Source organism: Triturus cristatus, chromosome 9 (genome assembly GCF_964204655.1).
Source record: "Triturus cristatus chromosome 9, aTriCri1.1, whole genome shotgun sequence".
Lineage (NCBI taxonomy): Eukaryota > Metazoa > Chordata > Amphibia > Caudata > Salamandridae > Triturus > Triturus cristatus.
The window spans coordinates 1,011,318,105-1,011,342,621 of NC_140592.1; the positions used below are offsets into that span (position 1 = coordinate 1,011,318,105).

The 24,517-nt window shown below is 44.8% G+C and overlaps 1 protein-coding gene and 1 long non-coding RNA gene across 4 annotated transcripts in view; one reads left to right on the forward strand and one right to left on the reverse strand.

Moving 5' to 3' along the window:
• LOC146799214 (uncharacterized) overlaps positions 1-24,517 on the reverse strand; it is a 282,894-nt gene that overhangs the window by 233,501 nt on the left and 24,876 nt on the right. For both annotated transcript variants that reach the window (XR_014968869.1, XR_014968868.1), the window contains exon 2: positions 2,323-2,523. This is a non-coding gene — a long non-coding RNA (uncharacterized LOC146799214). The remainder of the gene's footprint in view (positions 1-2,322; positions 2,524-24,517) is intronic.
• The window catches only part of NGB (neuroglobin), a 72,558-nt gene continuing 63,079 nt past the window's right edge, over positions 15,039-24,517 (forward strand). Inside the window, exons 1-2 of one of the 2 annotated variants that reach the window (XM_085626679.1) lie at positions 15,039-15,177; positions 18,852-18,989. In XM_085626679.1, the coding sequence (XP_085482805.1) occupies positions 18,886-18,989 (104 nt within the window). In that variant the 5' untranslated portion in view covers positions 15,039-15,177; positions 18,852-18,885. Of the gene's footprint in view, positions 15,178-15,386; positions 15,617-18,851; positions 18,990-24,517 lie in introns of those variants that run through there. The other variant, XM_085626680.1, reaches the window with a different exon arrangement.

The window sequence follows — 24,517 nt, forward strand, 5'->3', positions numbered from 1 at the left end:
TTTACTTTGTTAAACCTCCTCTTGCAGTCAGGATGCCACTTGTACGGTACACAAGTCACCTTGTGGGGTACTTTAACATTTCTATGGTTAAACCGGTCTACCTCAGTTTTGTTACATGGTATGGTCTGTTATGGTCCTCACCCGATTTAGCACCCAAAAATTTCTTCTGACGTTTGACGTACAATTTCCTCTCTAAATCACTTAGCCATGGATCGTGGAAACACAGAAGAGGCTCTTGGTACGGTAGTCTGCCGGTGCCAATTCAAAGCTTCTCTCATGACACGATTCATGATAGACCGTGATCTGATGGCATGTAGAGGGTAGATTATGCCTGTTAAACTATTCTGGCTTGTTCACTATGGGACAGAGTTCAAAAGTGTTTGGAAGTGGAGGGCAAGTAACACGGATGTATTAATTAAAATCACATCAGATGGCCAAACACCCATGTTGTTTTTGTGCAACAATTGATGTAAGACACCACCACGGTTCTTAAGGTTCAATTTCCTCATATTCAAATAAACAACCCTACTATGGTCTTTCTCCTTTGAGGATATATGGCTCACTATATGCACCAATTTACTAGTACTGTGTGCAAATAAATCTACATACAGCTAAGCTACATTCTACCATGTTAACTGTTTGTCCATACATAATTCTTGTTCTTGGTCTCAGAACCACCGTTAAAGGTTGTTGATGTTCCTAAACTTTACATTTCAGAGACATACATCTTTGCCCAAACTATGGGTTTCTAAAATGTAACCGGAGATTGGAACTCTCATTGGGGTCACTGCCATAAGCAGGTGGGTTGATGTTTGCATCTCCCAAATCTCTACGACGACCACCAAGCTCAATTTTGAATACATCGCGAGGCAAAAACGGGATTGGGGACCTACCATCTGCTAAAATCTTAATGGTGATTAATGGAAAACTATTAATACAATATCACACCAAACTGTACAAAATCCTCACAATGCAACAGCTGTTTGGGAGTCTCATCTTCCTTAAACTCCAGAACCATGCCCCTTACCATACCTTGAAACATCTTCCACACTCACTCTCCAAATGACCTCTTCTTAGCAATGCTTAAACCACTGTAGGCTGTTGAATTCTCAATGACGTTTGTAACATGGATTTCTTTACCTCGAACGTGATCTTTTTCTTGGTCTTCTATTTCTTTAATTGGCCTTTGGACTTTTGTCACCATTAGCCACCAAAGATAGCCCTTTCCTTCCACTGCTCTCTATTCACTGCAGACTCTCTTAACCTAATCCATATTTTAGACTTGAGCATCTTCAGGCACGTGGGTTTAAGTTGCTCAGTATCATCAACAGGCTTTGTCTCCATGCATGCAGAAATAATCTGCCAGCCAGAGAATTACCTGCATTTTAAGACTTGCTAGTATAGAACTAACGAATGACAAAATGCAGAAGAAAGCGATATATATATATAAAGATAATTTATCATTGTTATAAATCATGTTTAGTTGCACATTCACTGCAACACTGAGCCTAGGACAACCAATCAGATATCTCAGACTTCAAGCCTATAAGAGTCAGTGCAGGACCTTGGTTAAAACATCTACAACTGGCAACTAATCCCTCTACCGCCCCTTGCTCCGATCCTCAAAGGAGACCTGGTTTGCTGCAGAAAATTCTCTTGATTCACCCATTATGCTGCGGACTTCAACAGCGAGGTTAACTGCGTACCACTGAGTTGGGCCAGAAGTAAACATTCTAGCTTGCTCTACATAAAGAAGAATGCCTAAATGGGCACCGTGTCACTCCCAACCATTAGATGCCAGGGATGCTCTTTTAGATAAGAACCGGAAGGGATGTGTGCTAACACACCACTCCTTTCAGTTCCTCCCACCACACTCTGTCCCTCCTATTGAATGCTGGGATATAATTTATAAATAAAGACTGGACTGCGAAAGGAAATGTCTCGTCAAAACCTACCCTTGACCTACATCTCTCCCCTTCCAACTCGGCGAGAACTGAGCCTATCAAGCATAGATGAAGTAAGAGGAAGACCTGCAAAAGTGACCAGATTCCAGTTGCTCCTCCGTCCAACCCTGGCTTTAAGCTCTACTAGAAAATACAGTAGGAGAAGAGTGTCTCATTGTTTGGTGCTCGCACAAGCAAATTGCATCATCACCGATATCCACTGCATAGGAATAGACTAGGTCTTGTGTAGGTTGCAAGAGGATTGAGCGCCACAGGTTGGTAGATGTGGGAGGGTATTCATCTGCCTCTTCAGTATCCTGCACGAAGACTCGGTGTGTGAGCATGGAGAATGACTGACAGTATTATTCTGTGCACTCACCTTCTCCTCTAACCATGTTTCTTCCCACTGCAGCCTCAAACTAGGATCTGGAACTGGAGGTGGGATCCGGAAGTCATATTGGTGTGAGGACTCCCATGCCATTTCCCCTCCAGTCACCACCTCTAGGCCTTCTCTTCTTGTTGGGTTCTCAGTGGGAGCAGAAAGGGCATTGAAGGGGCTGGTCAGTCTCTATCCTCACTCCTATTGTGTCCCCAAGAAAGGAAAAAAAAAAAAAAAGACGACCATCAGATAATTCTGTAAGCAAAAATAATTGTTACAAGCTCATTTATATTATTCAATCAGTAGGGTCTTAACTAAAGTGTCCATTAGACGCGAGTGAACCTCTTGCGTCCATCCATAAGTAGCTAATGTCATCCGTGTCATCAACTGTATATATACCTGCCCCACAAGTACACATTCGGGCACAGCTCAGGAAGTGACATGTTACCAGATGGGGGACTCATTACCCGCTTCTAACTAGACACAATATTTTCTGTCAGTTGTGAACTGCAATGTCTGCTTACTGGGAGCTAGCAATTATGTGCATGCAACCGGAAACTAAGTGGGAATTGCCAATTATGCGCGGGTACTGAAAGGCAAACAGGATAGGCATAGTTTTTAGGATGGTGAACAAGAATTCTCAATCCACTTTTAAGTATTCCATTTAGGATTGGTAGTTGTGTGGTCACAGAGGGGCTGCCATTCGATGTTCATTTCTCGAAACTCCACTCCTGACGATGCTTTAATGCGGAGCCTCACTTTTAAAGCGGATGTGGGAGTTTAATTGGGAGGGGCGATGCTTACCCTCTGGGTTATCCTCTTACAATCCACTGACCTCACAAACTTGGGAGCTATGACTTGGGATCAGAAAGTGTAAACAATTGGGATGATGCCTCTCTTTTCCACTTCCTCCTTCCTTATTACAACACTAAAATTCGCTGCTGGGTTGTAAGGTAAGATGAGAATAATGGGGGTAGAAATACAAATTGTAAACTATATATATAATAAAAACAGTATCTTGCAAAATCGCATCTTATAATCTAAAACAAGACAGTATGGCGAACGCCAGAGATGTTCCATATTTACACCATGATAGATCCAATTTTTCAGTGAATCAACACCCCTTAAGCAGCTTCCTCTAAAGTATGAAAAGAGTTTATCTGAATTAAAAAACTAACAAAGTTTGTGTAATTTCTTTTGTTGAAGCACACGTGAAATAATAATCAATGTCTCTTGTAATAACCACGAAATGGGAAAAAAATTTTGGTGTGGGCTTCTCTTCTTCCTTTTATTTTCAAATTGAATCTTCAAAGTTCTTTAATTCACAAACATTCTTCCACTCCCAACACGTTTCGTCGATAAGGGATTAACCCATGCGACTTCCTCAGGGCTGGAAGTAATAGACAATATAAATTGGAGTACAGAAACCCCCTTAATCATACTAAATAGCCCACATTACTTCCATGTGCAAAAAGGAAATAAACATGCTGTGTGATTTCACACTATTAACAACCTGTGTTTACACGTTTTTAGATTCTTTAACAGTTTTAACTCCAATGATTGGATATTCATTATATCTGCTTAGCCACCATTATGACTGTGAGCATTAAACATTTCCGTGATGGCACCATTCTCCCAGCTGTGATCCATGCTATAATTTCAAGCCTGAATGAATAATCAATACCTTATTTTCCTGTATCTGTCTCCTATAACGAAACAACCAGGTAAAAACCGCATTAACACCGCGGAGCACATGAGGCAAAGACTGGACCTATCACCAAATTCTACAGCACAAACATACCTTCATTCACTTTGTTATGGTCATCAGCAGTAATTCTTCATCATATTCAAATTCAGTTGTTGGCGCTAACCTGAAATATAATTCAGACTCTAAGTATACTAATCCTGTATTTGTATTCATCCAAGGCAAAACACCAACAATTCCTAACCATCTCATAATCTCACCTGATTCTTCGTTTCTTTTACTGAAAATCGCAATCGTATCGTGTTCTCAATCTTTACCATGAGTATAAGTCATATAATCCTCCACAATCCCTGACGTACGGAGATCTAGAGGAACATAAATTCAAATTCTACCCTTAGAAATATTCTCAATAATCAGTATTACGTAAAAGCCACCATTGTCCAAGCTCTCCTACTTACTTTCTCAATGTCGTGGTCCCCGGATACAGGAACACACCCGTGTTTGCTGTTGCCGCGTTTGTTTATAACAAACTATAGAAATGAACAAGGTGACTTCTCTCCCGAATAAACTGCCAGCGCCATTTTGGATAGGTCTCTATAAACAAACGCGGCAACAGCAAACACGGGTGTGTTCCTGTATCCGGGGACCTCGACATTGAGAAAGTAAGTAGGAGAGCTTGGACAATGGTGGCTTTTACGTAATACTGATTATTGAGAATATTTCTAAGGGTAGAATTTGAATTTATGTTCCTCTAGATCTCCGTACGTCAGGGATTGTGGAGGATTATATGACTTATACTCATGGTAAAGATTGAGAACACGATACGATTGCGATTTTCAGTAAAAGAAACGAAGAATCAGGTGAGATTATGAGATGGTTAGGAATTGTTGGTGTTTTGCCTTGGATGAATACAAATACAGGATTAGTATACTTAGAGTCTGAATTATATTTCAGGTTAGCGCCAACAACTGAATTTGAATATGATGAAGAATTACTGCTGATGACAATAACAAAGTGAATGAAGGTATGTTTGTGCTGTAGAATTTGGTGATCGGTCCAGTCTTTGCCTCATGTGCTCTGCGGTGTTAATGCGGTTTTTACATGGTTGTTTCGTTATAGGAGACAGATACAGGAAAATAAGGTATTGATTATTCATTCAGGCTTGAAATTATAGCATGGATCACAGCTGGGAGAATGGTGCCATCACGGAAATATTTAATGCTCACAGTCATAATGGTGGCTAAGCAGATATAATGAATATCCCATCATTGGAGTTAACGCTGTTAAAGAATCTAAAAACGTGTAAACACAGGTTGTTAATAGTGTGAAATCACACAGCATGTTTATTTCCTTTTTGCACATGGAAGTAATGTGGGCTATTTAGTATGATTAAGGGGGTTTCTGTACTCCAATTTATATTGTCTATTACTGCCAGCCCTGAGGAAGTCGCATGGGTTAATCCCTTATCGACAAAAACGCGTTGGGAGTGGAAGAATGTTTGTGAATTAAAGAACTTTGAAGATTCAATTTGAAAATAAAAGGAAGAAGAGAAGCCCACACCAAAAATGTTTTCCCATTTCGTGGTTATTACAAGAGACATTGATTATTATTTCACGTGTGCTTCAACAAAAGAAATTACATGAATCAATCATTGATTGTTTTTGAGGGCTTGGGGTGTTTAACCTCAAGTTGAAAGCACCGTATTGAGAAAGTTGTGGTTTGTATGGTTAAAAATCGTGTAATTTTGCAGGTTGCGCGTTCTTTCCCTTAACACCCATATTATTTTTGTAACAAAGTTTGTGTTAGCAATTCCAAGATCAACATTTGTCATTGCAAATAGAGTGACTAATGCTTCTCTGAGTTATAGCTCGATATTTCCTAAAGGTTTGATTGATGATTTTTTTTCCTTTCCTCCCCAAAAATATAAGCAGTCTAAAAGGAGGGGAATTAGATTTAAATTTAAGTCTCAGTTCTCAGATACGACAATTATCATTTGCACGGATTCTGGCTTTGAGACCATGAAATAATAGGGGTAGGGCCTCCCAGCCTCTGTTAAGCCTCTTGACACCCCAAGGCCAACCCCAAACAACAAATTGAGAACCAGAAGAAGGAAAAGTAGGAGGTCACCCTGAGAGCTAGGCTCACTTTTCAGTAGTGTTGTGAGTAGGCCGATACCCAGTGATTATGAGGAACGAATCACTGCAATGCCATGTTTTTTAAATTTTACTCAATCTCCATATTATTACTATAGTTGGGAGACCTTGTACCTTTGTTTCACTGGGCTGTTATCCAAAGAAAGTGAGGGCTAGCACTTACAAAGGGCCCAAAAGAATTTGTGGGCGACGGGTTAGCCTACTAACACTAGCTCTGTCTCCCTTTCAAGGCTCCATCATCTACTTGCCATTTGTTATGAGATCACCCTACACATTTATAGATCCACCTCAAATCATTGTACCTAAACTTAAAGTGCTCGGACGTTACCTTGGTAGTGGCAAAAACCCTAAATAAGTAAATAAAAAACATAAATAAACAAATTCACAAATAAGTGGAGGTGCAACGTATATATATATATATATATATATATATATATATATATATATATATATATATATGCACAGAAACCTCCAGCGAAGCAGAAGGAAGGGGCCACATGGGGTTATCACAGAAAGAAGCCTTTAATTGGAAAAGCGGAATAAGGCATAATGCATTTCGACAAACGTCTTCCTCAGATGCCGCCGCCACACTGAAAACAGCCCCACGCCTCAGTTTTGAATCAATCTGCAGTCCTCTTAATTGGAAGGCCACACCTCCCCTGTCATGTGCTCGTTCACCTGCTGCATAACGGTAAGTCCTACAGCTCCCAGCATGCATCTCCTCTGGGCCGATGATACGAGGGGAAACTTCATGAATAGAATCCATGTGGAAATAGTGTGCTGCAGAACAGGGCGCGCTGTCTCTTGTGTAAATAATTTCCTCCGGCCTCCTCGAGTCCCCACAAACGTTCCAACCTCCGTGGCACAGCTCAGTCAAGTGATGGGCTGACTTTAATAATCCCAGCCGCTTTGTGAAGTCACAATCTGTCGGGTGACAGTGTCCCTTGCTTTGCCGGTGCTTAAGGAGGTGTGCTGGAGAAATCCGATACCTCGGCAAAAAACCAAACTGCTCACGCAGACACCAGTGAAGTCTCCAGCCATCTTTGCAGAACGGAGCCCCTTAACGCGTCTCTGGTTGACACGGAAATATGCACAGAAACCTCCAGCGAAGCAGAAGGAAGGGGCCACATGGGGTTATCACAGAAATATATATATATAAAATGTGTTATAGATCCCCTTAGTCAGGAAAAGCAGAAGAACACACGTTTGTTGATGGTTGCCAGAGGTATGATGCTGTGAACTGGACGCTGAAGTGAAAGGTCTCCTTTTGGAGAAAAAAAAAAAAATCACAAATTCTGAAATATGGTCCTATTCTACACGGACTTCACGTCAGTCCCCAATGATGAGGGAAGTCTGCTACTCCCTGACAGATTCCTTAAAGTGTGCGAATGTTGAAAATATATCAATGGTGAATCTCAACATTTTGAATAATGGCAGCATCATGGGGAATGCATGCTTATAATGTACAAAACAACCACAACACAACAAAAATACAGCACTACACAATAGGAACAAAACACGAGAAACTAAAAACGACAACTCATTACAACACCAAATCACATCACATCATCATAAAACAACATGGCATAATATACAAGTACGACAGCACAATACAAAAACGATATAATACTACATCACAGAAAACACATTAACACACCAAAAAACCTCAAACACATTGTTTTACTATTGCATGGTTTGTTGTTGCAGTGTTGGTATGGGGTGATATTTTGCATGATGTTGTGATGTGTTCTGTGCTGATCTTCGGTTTAGTTATTATATTTTTGTATGTTTTGTTGGTTTGTATTGTTGTGCTATACTCGTGTTACTGTGCTGTCTAGCTGATGTGTTGTGGTTTTGAATTCCACTGACCTGTTGCTGTATGGTTGAGTTGCTGAAATTGTATGTTGTGATGTGTTCTGTTGCGATATGTAGTGCTGCTTTGTTGTTGCGTTACCTAGCTGTTTACTTGTTATGTTGAGGAGGGTTGTTGCATTCTGTGCTAGTCTGTGTTGTACATGTGCTGCACTGTTATTGTGTTTTTATGCTGTGGTATTGATGTGCTGTGTTTGTACTGTTTTGTGCTTTATAGCTGTTGTGTTCTCTTGTTGATTTGTTGTGTTAAGATATTTCATGCGGTGTTGTGCTTTTGTGTTATAGTGTTGTATTGTCTTGTGGATGTGTTGTATTGATTAGAGGAGTTGGTGTGCTGTAGTTTTGCCAGTGTGTTCTGCTATGTTCTAGTGTGTGTTTTGTAATGTTGCTATCCTCGTCCATGAGCAATCAAGAAAAGGGCTTGGAGGTGCTAGCATGTATGGGTAAGATGCGGCGGCCCATGCACTGTCTTGGTTGCGTATAGTTATAGACAGACAGAATTTGCCGCCAGCAGGGGAGTTTAGCAGTCTGCTGCGTTCCAAGTGCATAGGTCTTGCCAGCTTGGCCAAAACCAGGCATAACGGACTGATGCAACACCTCAACACCCTCGGTTTTGCAATAGCATTCGGCTAATAAGCAACATCTTACGGCGCTTGTACACGCAGGTGCCATCTTAGCGGGTACTGCGCGGCGTGGAGATGCTCCGTAGTAGGGGAATTTTTCCCGCTGAAGGGTCAAGGACGCAAGCAGATCGTTAGTAGGGGGAGAGGTTTGTTCAGAGCCTATCCCAGAACCTAGTGGCCAGCCGTGTTTTGTTTGCACATTCCTTGGCTATTCTTATGGAAGATATTAGGGTCTGTGGGGCACTCCCTATGTAGTCTTTCACATTTTTTTTTTCGATTTCATGGATCAGCCGCCTATTCCGATATGGCACCAACCCGGTTGGTATGGGTGCGGTTACATGAGCAATGAGTCACATGTCTGGAAGTGAGGTTGTAGCCTAATGGTCAATGCTGCCGACTATAGTACTGCAGAGCTGGGTTTTGAATCCCGGCGTCGCTTAACATTCTAAGAAAATGCAACATGTTTATAGGGCGCATCGTGCTTCTATCCATTTGAGGCCATTTATTGGCTCCCAGATGGTATGTTAATCTCCTCTTAGTTCAGCCCAGGTTTAAGGGGACGGGTGCACAGCGGGTACCGAAGTCCCTTAAGGTCGCCTGCACAGCCAAGAACCAGGCAGGATGCCTGTCCCTAGTATTTGATAGAGGCACCCTGAACAAGCCTTGAACCATGTTGGTTCTGGGAGCATCAGCCACCGTAGAGAGGGGGCGAGATGAGATCTCCACCCGTGTCAGGCTACCTACAAGTATCTACAGACCTTGCTGCGATTTTGCGCAAGGCAACCTGTTTCCTAGAAGCGTTTGGGGTTACGTGCGCTATACAGCACCCGGAACAGTGTTTGGGTCAGGTTTTTTATACCACGTAAATTTGAGCAATTCCTCCTGCCAGTGACGAGGAGGACAATTACCGCGCAAAGCAAGTTGGCACAGAGGGTGCATTAGTTAAGGCTCACTGGGGGCCTGGCGTCAGAAGCAAGGAGAAGGTCTAATATCCTACGGGGGACACCTAGGAATGCTTTTGCCTTTGGCATGATCGGATACATACGCCGCTCTAGACTGGGTAGGGACGTAGTTCTGAAAAACCTATGGGTACGGTTCAAAAGAGCAGGGAGCGCAACATGACATTTCTAGGAGGAGGAAGGGGGAGGCCAGATAGTCGGTCAACTATACTGGCCTGTGGCGGTAAGGTCATGATTGGTGAGCATAGTTTACAGTCCTTAACGGGCATAACCATGGTCAAAAATGGGAACGCCCGAGGGGGAGACAGAGGGTCTCTCATGGAACTCCAGGGGCAGTTACAGCCGGTAGGCTTGTAGGGTGCGGGGTAGGGAGGTCACGCTTCCAGTAGGCTGGTTGGCCAGTCCCTGCACGCGCATGCGCTCAAGGGCGCAAGGACGCATAAATGCAGCGGCCCCCTTTTATGGAGTTGAATCTTTAAGGTTGTATGGGGGGGCCGGTGGAGGTATCCATCCGGTAAGCTGGTCTACCTGCGCAAGGTCACTCCAGTTAGAGGTTGGGACCTAGCTTGAACTTGACCTAGGGCCACCAGTCATTTGACCTTGCCGTAGGCACTAAACAGGGATACGCATAAAGAGAATATCTTCATTGCTTAGCTTATGATAGGAACCGATATGTATTAGAAACATGTTAAGGTTAGCCAATTGACAGCTTGTGCCTATCAATGTATTGGACTTTCTGCATATTGTGTGCACAATGAAAACAATACAATTTTTAATGTTTGTTTATATTATGTAATAAAATCCGGCCACGGTTTACTACCCCAAATCCAAAGCAGTGTCGTGCTTGAATGGTTTGCTTTGAGGGTAAAAAAAGGGGGGGGGGGGCTATGGATGCTAGGAGACTGCCCACCCTAATGGTTGCAGGTGAAGAGGAGGGGGACTTTAGGCAAGTACCAGGCCATATGGCTTATGATATTCGTTTTTCACCCATTGAAACATTTTCTATATTACCATAATATCAAGAAGTGCATCTTATATTTACTGCTACCATTAATTCATAATGTTTTGTTGTATTCTTTGTTCTGCATCTAAAAAACAACTGCGATTTTCCCACTCCCAAGCGTAGTAAAATATCCTCTCCAATAGAGAGATAGGCACAGATCCGCATGGATAACTACACATCCCTTTAAAGGTAGTAGGGTGAGAGTGATATGGGAAAATGATCATAACAAGTCAATGTTTCAACTCGGTTCAGTGCAATGTTCAAACTAATGGCTTCTACCTAGAACTGCTACTATACACAACTTTTGTATTTATATAAATTGGGAATTTTGTTCTGGGTGTGTACCAGCTGATACTATGGCAGTGACTGCATGAGTGCTCTATGGGTGTCGATTAGTATCTGTGCAAGTGGTTGCCTGATGTATGTTGTATGTGAATTTATGTCTGCTGCTCTGAGTGCATGGGGTCATGTAAATCTGATTGTCTCTGTGTGAGCTTGCACGTCTTTGACAAGGGCAAGTTTAAGTCTGTTCCTGTATATTCACGTGTGCCTTTTTGGCTATTAAGTCTGTTTACATGAATGACATATCTGTTAGCCTGGGTGCATTTGTGACTGTATACGAGTTTGTATATTTGCATCAGAACCGGTACATTTACCTGTATGCATACGCGCTTATATGCATTTTGCCCTGTGTGTGGCTCCTTGCACCCATCTTGGTCTTAAAGCATGGATGCCTAGATATCTGTTAATGTGTTTGTACTGATACCTATATATCTTTTAGCACGGAGCGTGTCCCTCTACATGCGTGCAAGTATGATTTAGAAGTATGTTGGTATTTTTTCTGTCACTGTGCGCATGCATTGTGCAAATGCTAGACCTATTGTCTTTGCCAATGCTTTGCTTCAATAAACATATCCGAGCATATTTACTAATATTTCACAGAACGACCCAAGGTAAGTTGCTGTGCTACGTTGCACAAAACGAGAGAGCTGAACAGCGCCATACTTACTAAGATATGGCGCTGTTCACCTCCCTCCATGCGTTGGCACACTTGTGGCTGCCTAGGCTAACGCGGGCACTCTTGCGCCAAGGTGCAAGGCTGCCTGCATTACAGGCAAGTTCTTTTTGTGCAAGAAGTTATCCCTACCTGCACAAAAACAATTCTTAGAGGCATATTCCATTTTATACATGTGCTGCAGAAAGTAGCACACATGGAAAGAGGAAGTAAAAAAGAGGAAGTAAAAAGGAGGAAAGAGGATATCTCTCCTTGTTTCGCCTCTGTCTGGTAGGTGCACCATTTTGGCGCAAACCAAGGTTTCCAAGTCTTTGTAAATCTGAGTTTGTCTCAAGGTCCATGCTCCTGCCAGTAATGCCAACACGATGCTGAGTAACGCGTTACATTTTTATTTTTCGCTCTTCGAAAACGGATATAGGTTATACCCAATTGTCTCCTACATGTCATTATGGACCTTTATTAAGGTTTCACGAGACAAATGCCTCAGCCTACACCTCTACCAATACTACAACTAAATCACCCTTTACAGGTTCAGTTGAAAATGACTGGACCCTTGTGAAATGTATTTGACTTTATTCTTACTGAGCAACTTTAGGATAACTCAGCTAACACTTGCTAACACTGCAAACACTGTGTGCCTCCTCATCTGGATGAGCAACACATTTCCCAGAAACATCTCCCTTGAACACTGTCGTATCTATGTGGTGGATCCTTTTAATTTGATTACTTAATACTAGAGGAGGACGTATCCGCCCTAGTGTCCGCGTACGACACTACCTCTTCACTCCCTCGCCTTGTTATATAGAGCAAAAGCATGTGTCAGGGATGTTTGTGGCGTTCCTCGACAGTGATCCAGTGAACTCAGACGAGGAAGGGAGCCCCAGTCCCCCGGGAACTGAGGACGAGGGTGGGGCTACAGGATTTGCCCAGGTAGCGGAGGGTGAGCTCGAAAGCAAAGCCAGGTGGACAAAAGCAGCGCATGGTTTAGTGCAAAAGAGACAGGACAGACGGTGTGAGGAAAAGAGGCGTGAGCCTCTGCTCGGGAGAGAAAGGGCACGCAACTGGAAATTAGACCAAGAGCACAGGATGTCACACTCCCCGCACAAGGGAAGCAGAGATGGGGATAGAGGGCAGCGCTGGGACAAGATGGTGGTAGATGAAAGGCTTCTAGCAGGACTCAGTCCCACCGTCCGCTCATCAGAGGAGAAGGGCTGACCAAGCAATTAGAGATCAAGGCAATCTGGTGCTCACACACCCGCGTCGCAGGAAGAGCAGGATGGCATGTTTACGGGCAAACAAGGAGGGCAGCGACAAAGACCTGCGCTGCTCCACATGGGTGCACGGCAAAGAGAGACCTACTCCCAGGGAAAGAATAGCAAACGAGGAAGGCAAGAGTTTTGTGTACCCATTCTGCAACCTGTTAGTGGACTGGACTGAGGAGAGGGAGCAATGGGACCGGCCTTGGCCTAGGGAAGAATCATTTAAGCCGTGGACATTGTGGTAGCAGAGGATTGCTCAGACATGAAGGAGGAAAACCAAATTGGAACTTCCCCCACATGCAGCAATGCCTCCTAAGGTGGGAACGCCAGGTCAAGGATAAACCCACAGAACCTAGGTCGAGAATGGGCCCACTACTGCAGAAGGGTGCAGCGGGGTCACATACCAACATAGCCACCATTCCCAAACACAAATGTACAGCATATCCCTGTGTTTATAAACATTTAATTCAATTATATTTATCTAGATGTGTATTTCTTGATATAAATATGTACTTGTGTATCTATATATTTATTACTTTATTCCTAAAGTAAAACAATAATTAATAACAGACTCTCTCCAATGCACTAACCTTTATTTCACCCTATACTTCTCTCAATATATCCTCTACCTCCATTCTGACTCTTCCCAAACCTCATTCTACTACCATGATCTCCAAAATACCCATTTCTAGACTCTTCCCTCCTCTAGTTATCCTTGGATCACCCCAAAACCTTATCTTAATACTATAATCTCCCAAACAACCCTTCTAAATTCTTCCCTCACCTATCCCTCGTTTGACTCATCCCAAAACTAATTTTACTACTATGATCCACCAAAGAATGTGGCTAGAGAGGCCGACCTCGATGCTGGGGGACCAGGTTCGAGTCTCCGCTCAACATCCTGTGATTCTGGGCAAATCACTTAATCTCCCCGTGCCTAAAAAAAAAAAATTTAAAAAAAAGGGAATGTGTCCTTGTTTAACGCAACTGCTGCTCATGTACACTCATACCGGAAACCTTTGGGTCAAGTTCGTGCTACATAAAACTCCAGGGGAAAAAAAAACATTTCTAGAGATTCTTCCCTCCGCCATCTCTCCTTATATTCATCCCAAACCTCATCTTACATCTATTATCTCCCAATAAACACTTTCTAGACTCTTTCCTCTTCTATCCCAGTTATCTTTTTCAATGCAACTATCAGACCCACATTTCCTCCACTCAAATTAACTTAAATGTCACTATACTAAACCACCACCAGGGCTTTAAGTGGGATGAAAAAACTGGGGGTGGGGGGCTGTTAAAGGGGCGTGGCCGATTTAATTAGGACGTGGCTAAAATCACATAACGTAAAAATCTGTGCTTAGCATAGCATGCCACCGGACTGGAAATTGGCTGCTTCTGTCATTGATTACAGATATGTAATACGACAAGTAACATTACACCTACAACAAGCCAGTACTATTGGCTTCGTCAATGGTCGTTAGTTGCATAAGATAACTAAGCAACAACTATGGCTTAGTTGTATAGGATATCGAAAAGGCTTCCCCCTGGAATGATGAGTTTATGAAAGAACTATACGGAGTCTCTTTGAAGTTACCTCAAAGGCTGTGAGGGGTGATGCGGCTACTGCGTTAGGAGTTTTGTTTTCATCCTGAGGGTGAGGGTAAAAATAGAGAGCGCGCGATAGGGACCCGTCTCGCCGCTTGCTTTTTAGAACTGCCACTCGCACCGGCAGGACCCGGCCCACTTAAAGCCCTGCCCACCACTAATACTTCTGTGGTTCCGGAGTAGAGTGCTACTTGCTGAAAAGCGTTTTGACTCCTTGCCTGGGGGTAGTAAGCGCTATAGATTTACAATACAATTCATTACGCTGTACTTCCTAAACCAGGCAAAGCGATACACAGCGATTTTGCGAGGCTTGGTGAATGCCCAACTGGATTTTCCGTGGGGGCTGCGACTGAAGTGATACAAACCAAAAGCACATTTTTAGTAAATCTGGGCCATTGTTTCTGACAGAACAACATTCTGCCTGTAGTACAGGGGAGCAGGGAAAGTGTACGCTACCACTTTAAGAGCCGCTGCTGGAAGAAGAGGCAGCGTCTCCGCAGAGGCTGGGCGCCAGCTCCCCTTCAGTCCCCGTGTAGTCTGGAGTGGTCAGCCCGGGTCGGAGAGCGTGGACCCCGGGCGGACGAGGAGAGAGGGTGACAGGGACAGGCAAATGGAGGGATAACGAGGGAAGTCGAAGAGAGGAAGACGACGACGTTGGGTGAGTGTCGGTCCCCAAAATCTACCTCGTCTCCACTTAAGTAAAATAAAAACACTGCCTGCGCCGGCTCCTATAGGGCCCGCAGGGCGCCGAGGACGTGCGCTTCCTCACAGGGCTCTGGTGTCAGCCGCCCGTGCCTCTGCTCTGATCTTAGTGTGTTATGAATTCGAATAGACGGGGAGGGTGGGCGGGACGAGACGGGGACGGGAGTTAAGAGAGTGGAGTGGGAGATGAAAGGTGCCTATGACGGGCAGGTGCCATCTCCCGGCAGGACACCGAGCCCTTCGGACCTGTTGTAGGCAGTGGTGGTGGGGTGGCCGTACCTGGGGCCCGGCACACCTGTGGGAGGCAGGTGTCAGGGGCTGCAGCACCCTCTGCCCAGGAGATACAGGTTGAGGAGAGACAGACTCGAGACAGGTGCAGCTGAGCGCTCGGAGAGGTAAGGCTTCTGACGGTCTTTTACCCATGGGGGTCACTGGATTCTTCCTCTTGGACCACCTGAGCAGACTCGGCCTGGACTTGTCAAGCCCTCGGCGGTGCTGATGCTGCGGGGGGTGGGCGGGTGGTGGCATCGTGCACCGAGCGCTCATCCTTGGACCGGGAGTGCCCTTCTCTGGGAGCGGAGCTCGGAACCTTCCTCAACCCGAACTCACGGAGAATAGGAACAGCTGGAATCGCGGGGTTGGGGGTTTAGAGCACAGGCGGGCTCCTTCTCACCAGCCGTTTAACATTTTGACCCCATTCTCAGCTGTCGCTGTACGTCTGGGCCCTCTGTTCACGTGGTCTATCTGGTCCTTCGTACCTGCCCAAGACGTCTTCTATTCTGGACTCTCGTCCGGGGATACCTTCTCACTTGTAACTGCACACCTGGCCCTTTTTTCTCCCGTGCATCCGGACCATCCTTGTCTGTAACTTCACATCTGGACCCTCTGCTCACCTGCCTGAGCCCCCTTCTCCCCGGTAGCTGCACAACCTCTTTCTATCTGTGATTGCGCATACGGCCCTTCTCCTCGCCCCCGACTTCAAATCTGGACATTAATACTATCTGTGACTTTACTTCTGGACCACCTTATCCCTGTCGCTGCACATCTGGACCCTTTCTTTACGTGCCACATAGCTCAACGGAACACTCTTCACACCTGTCCGGAGCTCCTGCATCCCTGGCCCTTCCTGCACCCGCCTTCACATCTGGACCATTTCATCACCTGCCAGTGCACATCTGGACCCTGTACTTATCTATCACTGCTCATCAGAGATATCTTCTTACCTGCCTGGCACCCCTCCTCTCATGCGACTCCCCACCTGGACCTTTTCAGCTGTGACGGCGCATCTGCACCTTCACAGCTAGAACATCTCGCCAGGCACTGCACATCTGGATCCTCTCCCCGTGAGTGTCTGCGCATCAAGAACATCCTCCCAACTCTCGTTCTACATGGAGCCCCTCGTTTCACTGGTCACCGCGCACACTGCCCCCCTTCATTGCCATCACATACCTGGTCTTACTTCTCAAGTGTCGCCAAACACATCTACCCCCTGGGTTTCTCCTCTGCAGCATAACCTGCGGCCTATTCTCGCCAGCCCCTGTAATTTCACCCTCCCTCGCTCGCTCATCTCTGCAGCTCGGCTCCGCTCAGCACTCACCTCGGCGCTATTCTCGTGCGCAGCCCCAGCCGAACGCGCCCAGAAGCCACAGCAAGTTGAGTTGAACCGCTTTACAAAGACCCTCAAACAAATAAAAAAAAACACATCCTCAAATGCCAGTGGGATATGAAACCTATTTTCGCCAGCCATTGTACACCTGTGTCCTATTGTCAGCAGTCCCTGCTCACCCGGACCTGGCTGTTTTTGTAATCCAGACCCTGTTTTCACTCGCCACTGTCACTTAGACTCGATCTTCAGATGTTACCGTCATCTAGCCCTGTTTGTAACCATCAGTGTAACCGCAGGCCTTTTGTAACTGTCACTGTAATCCGGACCTCATACTCATCTGCCGGTAATTTTAGGACTATTCTCAGATTCCACTGTAATTTGGACTCATTTCTCACAATAATCTCAACTATATTCTTAGCTGCCACTGTTAAATCGACTCAATTCCCATTTGTCAATATAATCTCATTCATATTTTTATGCAACTATAATTCAGTATCTACTCTCCTTTGTCACTGTAATCTCAGCCCTATTCTCAACTGCCACTTTAATCTGCACTCAATTCTCACCAGTCACTATAATTTCCGCCATATATTCGCCTGTCACTGTAATCTGTACTCAATTCTCAAGTGTCACTGCATGTCTAGATACTGTTCTCAGAGGTCACTGTAATCTGGATGTAATACCCACCTGTCAATGTATTTTCGGTCATATTCCCACGTCACTGCAATCCAGTCCCTACTTCCATCTGTCACTATAATCTTGACCCTATCATCAGCGGCTACTGTAACCTGGACTTGTTTCTCATCTGACACTGTAATCCCGGTTTTAGTCTCAAATGCGACTGTTAATTTGATTTATTTCACATCTGTGTCTGTAATCTCAGCCATATTTGTCCTCATTTCTCATCTGTCACTGTAATGTCAACCCTACCCTCCGCCAACACTGTAATCTGGATTCTTGTTTCATCTTTTATTCACAATCCCTGCACCATTCTCAGTCGTCGCTTTAATCCGGACTCATTTCTCTCGGTCACTGTAATCTCTGCTCTATTCTCAACTGTCACTGTAAAACTGTAGACTAATTTTTAATTTCTTATCTGACACTGTGATCTCAGCCCTATTTGGATTCATTTCTCTCGGTCACTGTAATCTCTGCTCCATTCTCAGGTGTCACTGTAATATGGACTCATTTCTCATCTGTCACTGTAATCTCAACTGTCACTGTAATCTAGACTCATTTCTCATCTGCCTCTAATCTCAGCTCTATTCAGATTCATTTTTCTCGGTCACCAATATCTGCTCTAGTCAGACTCATTTCTCATTTGTCACTATAGTCTCAGTTTTCACTGTAATCTATACTAATTTCTCTCTGTCACTAATCTGCTCTATTCTCAGTGGTCACTAATCTGGACACATTTCTAATCTGTCACTAATCTCAGCTCTATTCGGATTCATTTGGCTTAGTCACTGTAATCTCTGCTCTAATCTCAGGTGTAACTGTAATCTAGACTAATACCTCATCTGTCGCTGTAATCTCAGCTCTATTCAGACTCATTTCTCATTTGTCTCTAATCTCAGCTATTCAGACTCATGTCTCATCTGTCACTGTAATCTCAGTTTCCACTGTAATCTAGATTAATGTCACTCTGTTACTAATCTCTCTGCTCCATTCTCGGCTGTCCCAGTAATCTGGACCAATTTCTCACGTCACTGTAATTTTAGCTCTATTCAGACTCATTTCATATCCGTCACTGTAATCTCTACTCTTTTCTCAGCTGTCACTGTAATCTAGACTAATTTCTCTCGGTCTCTAATGTCCGCTCTATTCTCAACTGTCACTGTAATCTAGACTCATTTTTCATCTGTCACTGTAATCTCTGCTCTATTCTCACCTGTCACTGTAATCTCTGCTCTATTCTCAGCCGTCTCTGTATTCCAGACTGATTTCTCATCTGTCACTGTAATCACAGTCCTATTCACTAATCTCATTGTACTCTGGACCCTGTCTTGTCCCTCATTGCACAGCTGGCACTAGTCTGTCTTCCTGCGAGAAAGGACAATGGAGGGGGGCACTTTATCTGGCACTGAGAAGCAGATGATCCGAAATTGCTGGAGCCAAGTGAATGAAGACCCCCTGATACATGGAATTGCCTGGTTCACCAGGTGAGTGTGTGTCAAGTGAACCGTTTATTCCTTTTTAGGTCAAGCTTATCATATAGCACATCTGTCTAGTTGTGAAAGACGTATTGTGGGTTTACCAAGAACAGAGGATTGCAACCCTCCCATTGCTTACCATTGGTTGGCTTTACGGTCATTTCCATTTGCCTGCTTGTTATTCAATGGCTTGCCTTGTCCATCGTTTGTCAGTCCCTCCCCTGGAGTATTGTCAATTTACATGTGCCCTTCTACTGCTCACATTTAGGGAACTACTTTTTTCTTAAACACACTACAAGAACGCCTGTGTTTTCCAACTGTCTCCCTAGTGTGCTTCTTTTCCGACAAGCTCTGTGTTGCCCTCTCTTGCCCATGCGCTTCTCTCCATCCCTTACATTGATGCTCTTGCCCTAGTTTGTTCCTCCATGTAGTGTTGCTTACTCACCTGTGTGCTTCTCCTCCCCCCAGCTCCACGTTGCTCTCTCTCTCTCGCCCATATTCCCTCCTTCCAGGCCCACATTGCCCTCTCTCTTGCCCATCTACTTTTCTCTGCCCCCCCTCCTCGAACCCTCCATGTTGCTCCACCTGACTCGAGCCTTCGTGTTGCTCCACTCCCAAGCCCTGTGTTGCTTCTGCCCGCCGTTTAAATTGAAAAAAAAAACACGTTTTTCTTTTTATTCACAGATCTAATTCGGATTGGTAAATAAAAAGAAATAAAAAAAAAACACACCCACGTCATTTTGTAGGTGTCTGCTCCTACAAATGGATGCAGAAGGCCAGGTCGTAGGTATATTTGTAAAAAACGCTGCTGCACAGTATTGCGGGTGCTGTACAGCATCGCTCAAAACCATTGCCAAAGCCAAATAGGTCCTAAAAGCAAGACTTATTGGCTTTGCCAGTGCTTTTTATACAAGGTGACTGCGTGCCACAGAGGGCCCCAGACATATGGTCAGAGACAGATTTAAGGCAAATGGACCAATGTGTTTGTTGTTTAAACTTTCTCTTTTGAACCATAGCCCTTCACTGAGACAGAGCTCGCCCTGGCAGCGAGTGCACTTCTGGAAGGGAGCTCTCCCAGCATGGGTCTCGAGCGCAACGATTCTTTTCTCAGTAGGCTGGGCGCTGTTTCAAGTGCCCCTTACTCCTGTATTTCTAGGCCAGGAGTAAACACGTATACATATGAGAAAAATGCAGTGACATCACCTTGCCCACGTGCTGGATGATGAAAAAAGAAGTCATGTAACCCTGTAAGAAAATGTATGTAAAGGAAATAGCCCTTATCAGGTACTGTAGCCGGGGCCGGTTCTATAAGGAGACATTCAGGGCTCCCAAAGCTGCTTTGTGCAGACTGCTCCTGGGCCGCAGCTCCTCCTCTCAGCCACCTACAAGCATCCCTTTTACACCTCATATCGAGCTGAAGGAAGGTGTGAGAAATGCTTGTGGGCGGAGAGTTAAAGCTACGGAGGCGCTAAAGTACCGACAATGCGCGTCCTGCAGGGTCTCTGAATGGACAACCAGACAGGAGGCCGAATTGCAGGACAAACCTGCTAAGTGTGTATCCTTGCAACTGGGGCAAGAGGAAGTGACTCCTCCCCCCCCCCCCTCCGTCTCTCCACACCATCCCCGAGAGGCCCAGGGAGGGGGCTCTCTCCCATGGGCCCAATTGCAAAGAGATCTTTCAATTGGATCGTCAGCGGTACAAGGGGAGGGGAGGGTGTTGCAGTGGGGCGGGGCCCCATGCTGGAGAGCTGAGTGCGAGGCCCTGGGCAGATGCCCTCGCTGCCCGTGCCTAGCGCCGGCCCGACTGTAGCACACTAGCGGATGGTACTTGTTGGAAGGACCCGGTATTGTTAAGTGGTCTTATTTGGGGAGTGTTTTGGTGTCGTGCATTAGTGGCCAGAGCGGTGCTCTTATCCTGATACTGGTCGCTTACAAATATCATAGGGCTCCTTTCTGCCGTACACTCATCAAAAGGGTTGAATTGGATTGAACTGGATGGAACTGCTATCTAATGGAGAAGGTGATTAAGTCTCATGGGCCCAATGAGGGCGGGAGTAAGCATTTCCACTGAAGACAGACCAGATTAACAACTTCTAATAATTTTCAATAAACAGGACCACAGGAATTATGTGGCAATGCAGGACCAACTTTTGTCCGGATTGACTCCTTGATACAGCAGAACTGCAAATGATGTGGCAGAATGTGGTGCATTTTGTGTCAGTATTTCAGCAAGTAAGCCACTACTATAGTTCATGATGAATATCGCGTGACAATAATATTGCATCCATTACATCGACCTAACCACATCGCTAGGTAAGTACAGAGAGTGCAGATAAATACTGCAATAGTTAATAGGGTTAGGAACGACTGGAGGTACAAAATGGCAATAGTGCGCCTCCTGAGGCCAAGTAATGCAGGCAGTTTTACGCGGGATCATCCCACCATTTCACTATTGTATGAAAAATGCAATTTACACATATAAGTGAGCAAATGGGTGAGTTTCTTGGGTTCACTAGGGCAGCTGTGCGGGTGCTTCAGAATCCCCTGGGGGAGGGTAAGAGATGATTTATGTTTTTGAGAATCAAGTGGAGGCGAAACCGTTACCAAAGCAGGAGTTTTATTTTTTTTTTTTTTTTTTTTTTTTTTTAAGTTGCTAAATCATTTTCTTTTTTTTATTTCAAATCATTTTTTTTTTTTTATTGAAAAAACAAAAAGCATGGAAAAGACAAGACATACAATAAATGACACATGAAATCTCGTTACATAACAAGGCGCTAGTCCTGAGCTTGGTGATTCTGTAGGTGGTACACCTCCATTCCAGATACATATGAGTACAGAGTCATCACAATCGGTACAATGAGATCATTAGAACTGAACAGAACGAAAGGACCTCACATCCGAGAGCATCGACTAACTCCTGGACTAGCGATACCATGCGCTGTTAAGTAAAAATAAAAGGACTGAAAGACTAAAAGACTGAAATATGTCATGGTACCACTGACAGCGCATCATTGTCCCTTCGCGCTAGTGCGGTAGGGTGCCCTGATAGCCATTGCCCTATACCTATGTGTGCAGCCCTATCTTCTCTATCCCTATCCTCCCTTCAGGGTGGGTCAAATGAAAATGCCGATCTGTCTAGGGCCTTCCATAGCCTCTTGTGGGGAGCACGCCACGGGGAGGAGTGCAGAGCCGGATTATCCGCACCTCTTAAAAACGAGAGCCATTCCTGCCAAACCCTGAATGATACCTCAGATGCGCTCTTCCACTTACACAACACCACCTTGCAGGCTAAAGTGAGCAGAACATCTAACAACTGACGATCATTGTCATTGTGTAAATCCTGATCCAACACTCCCAGGAGCACGTAGACAAACTCTCTTTTAGACCTGAAATTAAGTATATGATCTATACAGTCAAACACTTTCCTCCAGAACGGACCCAGCGCGGAGCAACCAAATAACATATGGGTTAAGTCTCCCACCTCCGCGTCACAGTTCCAGCAAAGTGGACTGTCCCTCAACTTAAGTTTATGGAGTTTTTCTGGCGTCCAGTATGTCCTATTAATGAGCATGTACTTGGTTTGGGCTAAAATCGGTGAGATCTTATTCGTTAAGGCAGTGGTATGTATCATGCCCCAGTCAAATACTAAACCAGTAGAGTTTGTCTCAGATTCCCACTTAGCTTCATTTTTCTTATGTGCCCTGTTCGGTTCAGGTAAGAGTAACTTGTAAATTTTGGACACAAAATGACCTGATTTCAGAAATCGTGGAACCTGGGTCTTAAGCCAAGGGTCTGCCGCGCTGAGGGAGCGAGGAGACAAAACAACCTTGAGTTTCAAGAAATCATAGAAGTCCATTGGTGACAGATTATGAGTTGTCTGAAGCGAAGAAAAAGGCAACGGGTATCCCCCCTCAAATAAATCCCGCACTAGGTTAATTCCATTTCTGGACCAGCTCTCCCACAGCATGGGTTTCCCTCCCATCTTAAGGGATGGGTTATACCATAAGGAAATCAAGGTAGACTTCCTCCAAAGCAACCCCACTTTATGAGTCTGATCAAGCCTCAACATTGCTCTTCTGGTGTTGAGTAGAATGTATCTGGAATGAGGCAGGTGAGAAAGGTCCATTGTGAGCAGTGCCACTAGAGGAGCGTCCCTAATTAGGGATTTTTCGATACCGATCCACAGCGGAGTATACTCCGCCCCCTCAGTAAACCACTGTGCCCCTTGTTTGCAGAGAAATGCCGTCTGATAATCCCTGAAGCTAGGGAGACCCAGGCCTCCTTTGCCCTTTGATAACTGAAGTTTTTTCATTGATATCCTAGGCTTCTTCCCCTGCCACAGGAACTCACCAAACAGCCTCCCTACCTTTGTTAAGAAGGCTTCCGAAAATACCATCGGGAGCATACTAGCCAGATAGTTCACCAGAGGAGTCACCATCATCTTCAGAGTTTCCGCCCTACCCCACCACGAAAGGAATTTCGGCGACCATCCCTCCAGCAATTTAGTTATTTTTTTCAAGACTAGGTCCTCATTAACCCCCAGTGTCGTGATTAGGTCTTTGTCAAATTCCAGTCCTAAGTATTTAAAGCAACCTGGCTGCCACGTCAGGCCAGAAGTCCCCATAACTTCCCTGTTTCCCAAGTTGTTCAACATTTTAACCTCAGTTTTATCTTTATTCAACTTGTATCCTGACACCCTGGAAAAGTCGTCGATGGTAGTCATAAGGGCCGATATAGCCTCCTCCGCCCTTTCTGATACAATTAGGACATCATCCGCATAGGCGGTCAGTTTTATAACACAATCACCAAATGGAATTCCAGCGATATTCTCATTAGTTCTCAAGTGGTGCAGAAATGGTTCAATGGCCAAAAGGAACAGTGACGGTGAGAGCGGACATCCCTGTCTAGTGCCTTGGTGCAACTGAAACGCAGAGGAGAGTGAACCTCCAGCCCTAACTCTAGCAGTGGGACAGGAATATAGCGACATCACCATCTTCGTGAAGGAATTGCCCAAGTCGAATTTATTTAAGACCGCATTCAGATAGGTCCAATCGACTCTATCGAAGGCCTTTTCGGCGTCCAGTGTAATTGCGACAGTGGGAGTAGATAACAGTTTTGCTTTTTCGAGCACATGAGCTAGTATTCTTGTGTTGTCACTTGACAATCTGTGTTTCAAAAAGCCCGCTTGAGAAGCGTGTATCAGTTTGGGCAGGACCAACTGAAGTCGATTAGCTAAAATCGTGGCTAGGAGTTTGCAGTCTAGATTTATAAGCGATATAGGCCTGTAATTCTTTGGGAGAGTTGGATCCTTCCCCTCCTTTGGAAGTACCGCAATGATGGCCTCAGATAGCGTGCCCTTCACTTCACCTACAGAGCTAATTTCTTGAAATAGGTTCAGTAGCGGTTGTGAGATGAGAGAGGAGAAACTCTTATAAAATCTGGCTGTGAACCCATCCGGCCCGGGTGCCTTACCGCATTTTAATGATTTAATGCCTGACTCAACTTCTTGAAGCGTGATGGGGGCGTTAAGCTCGTCG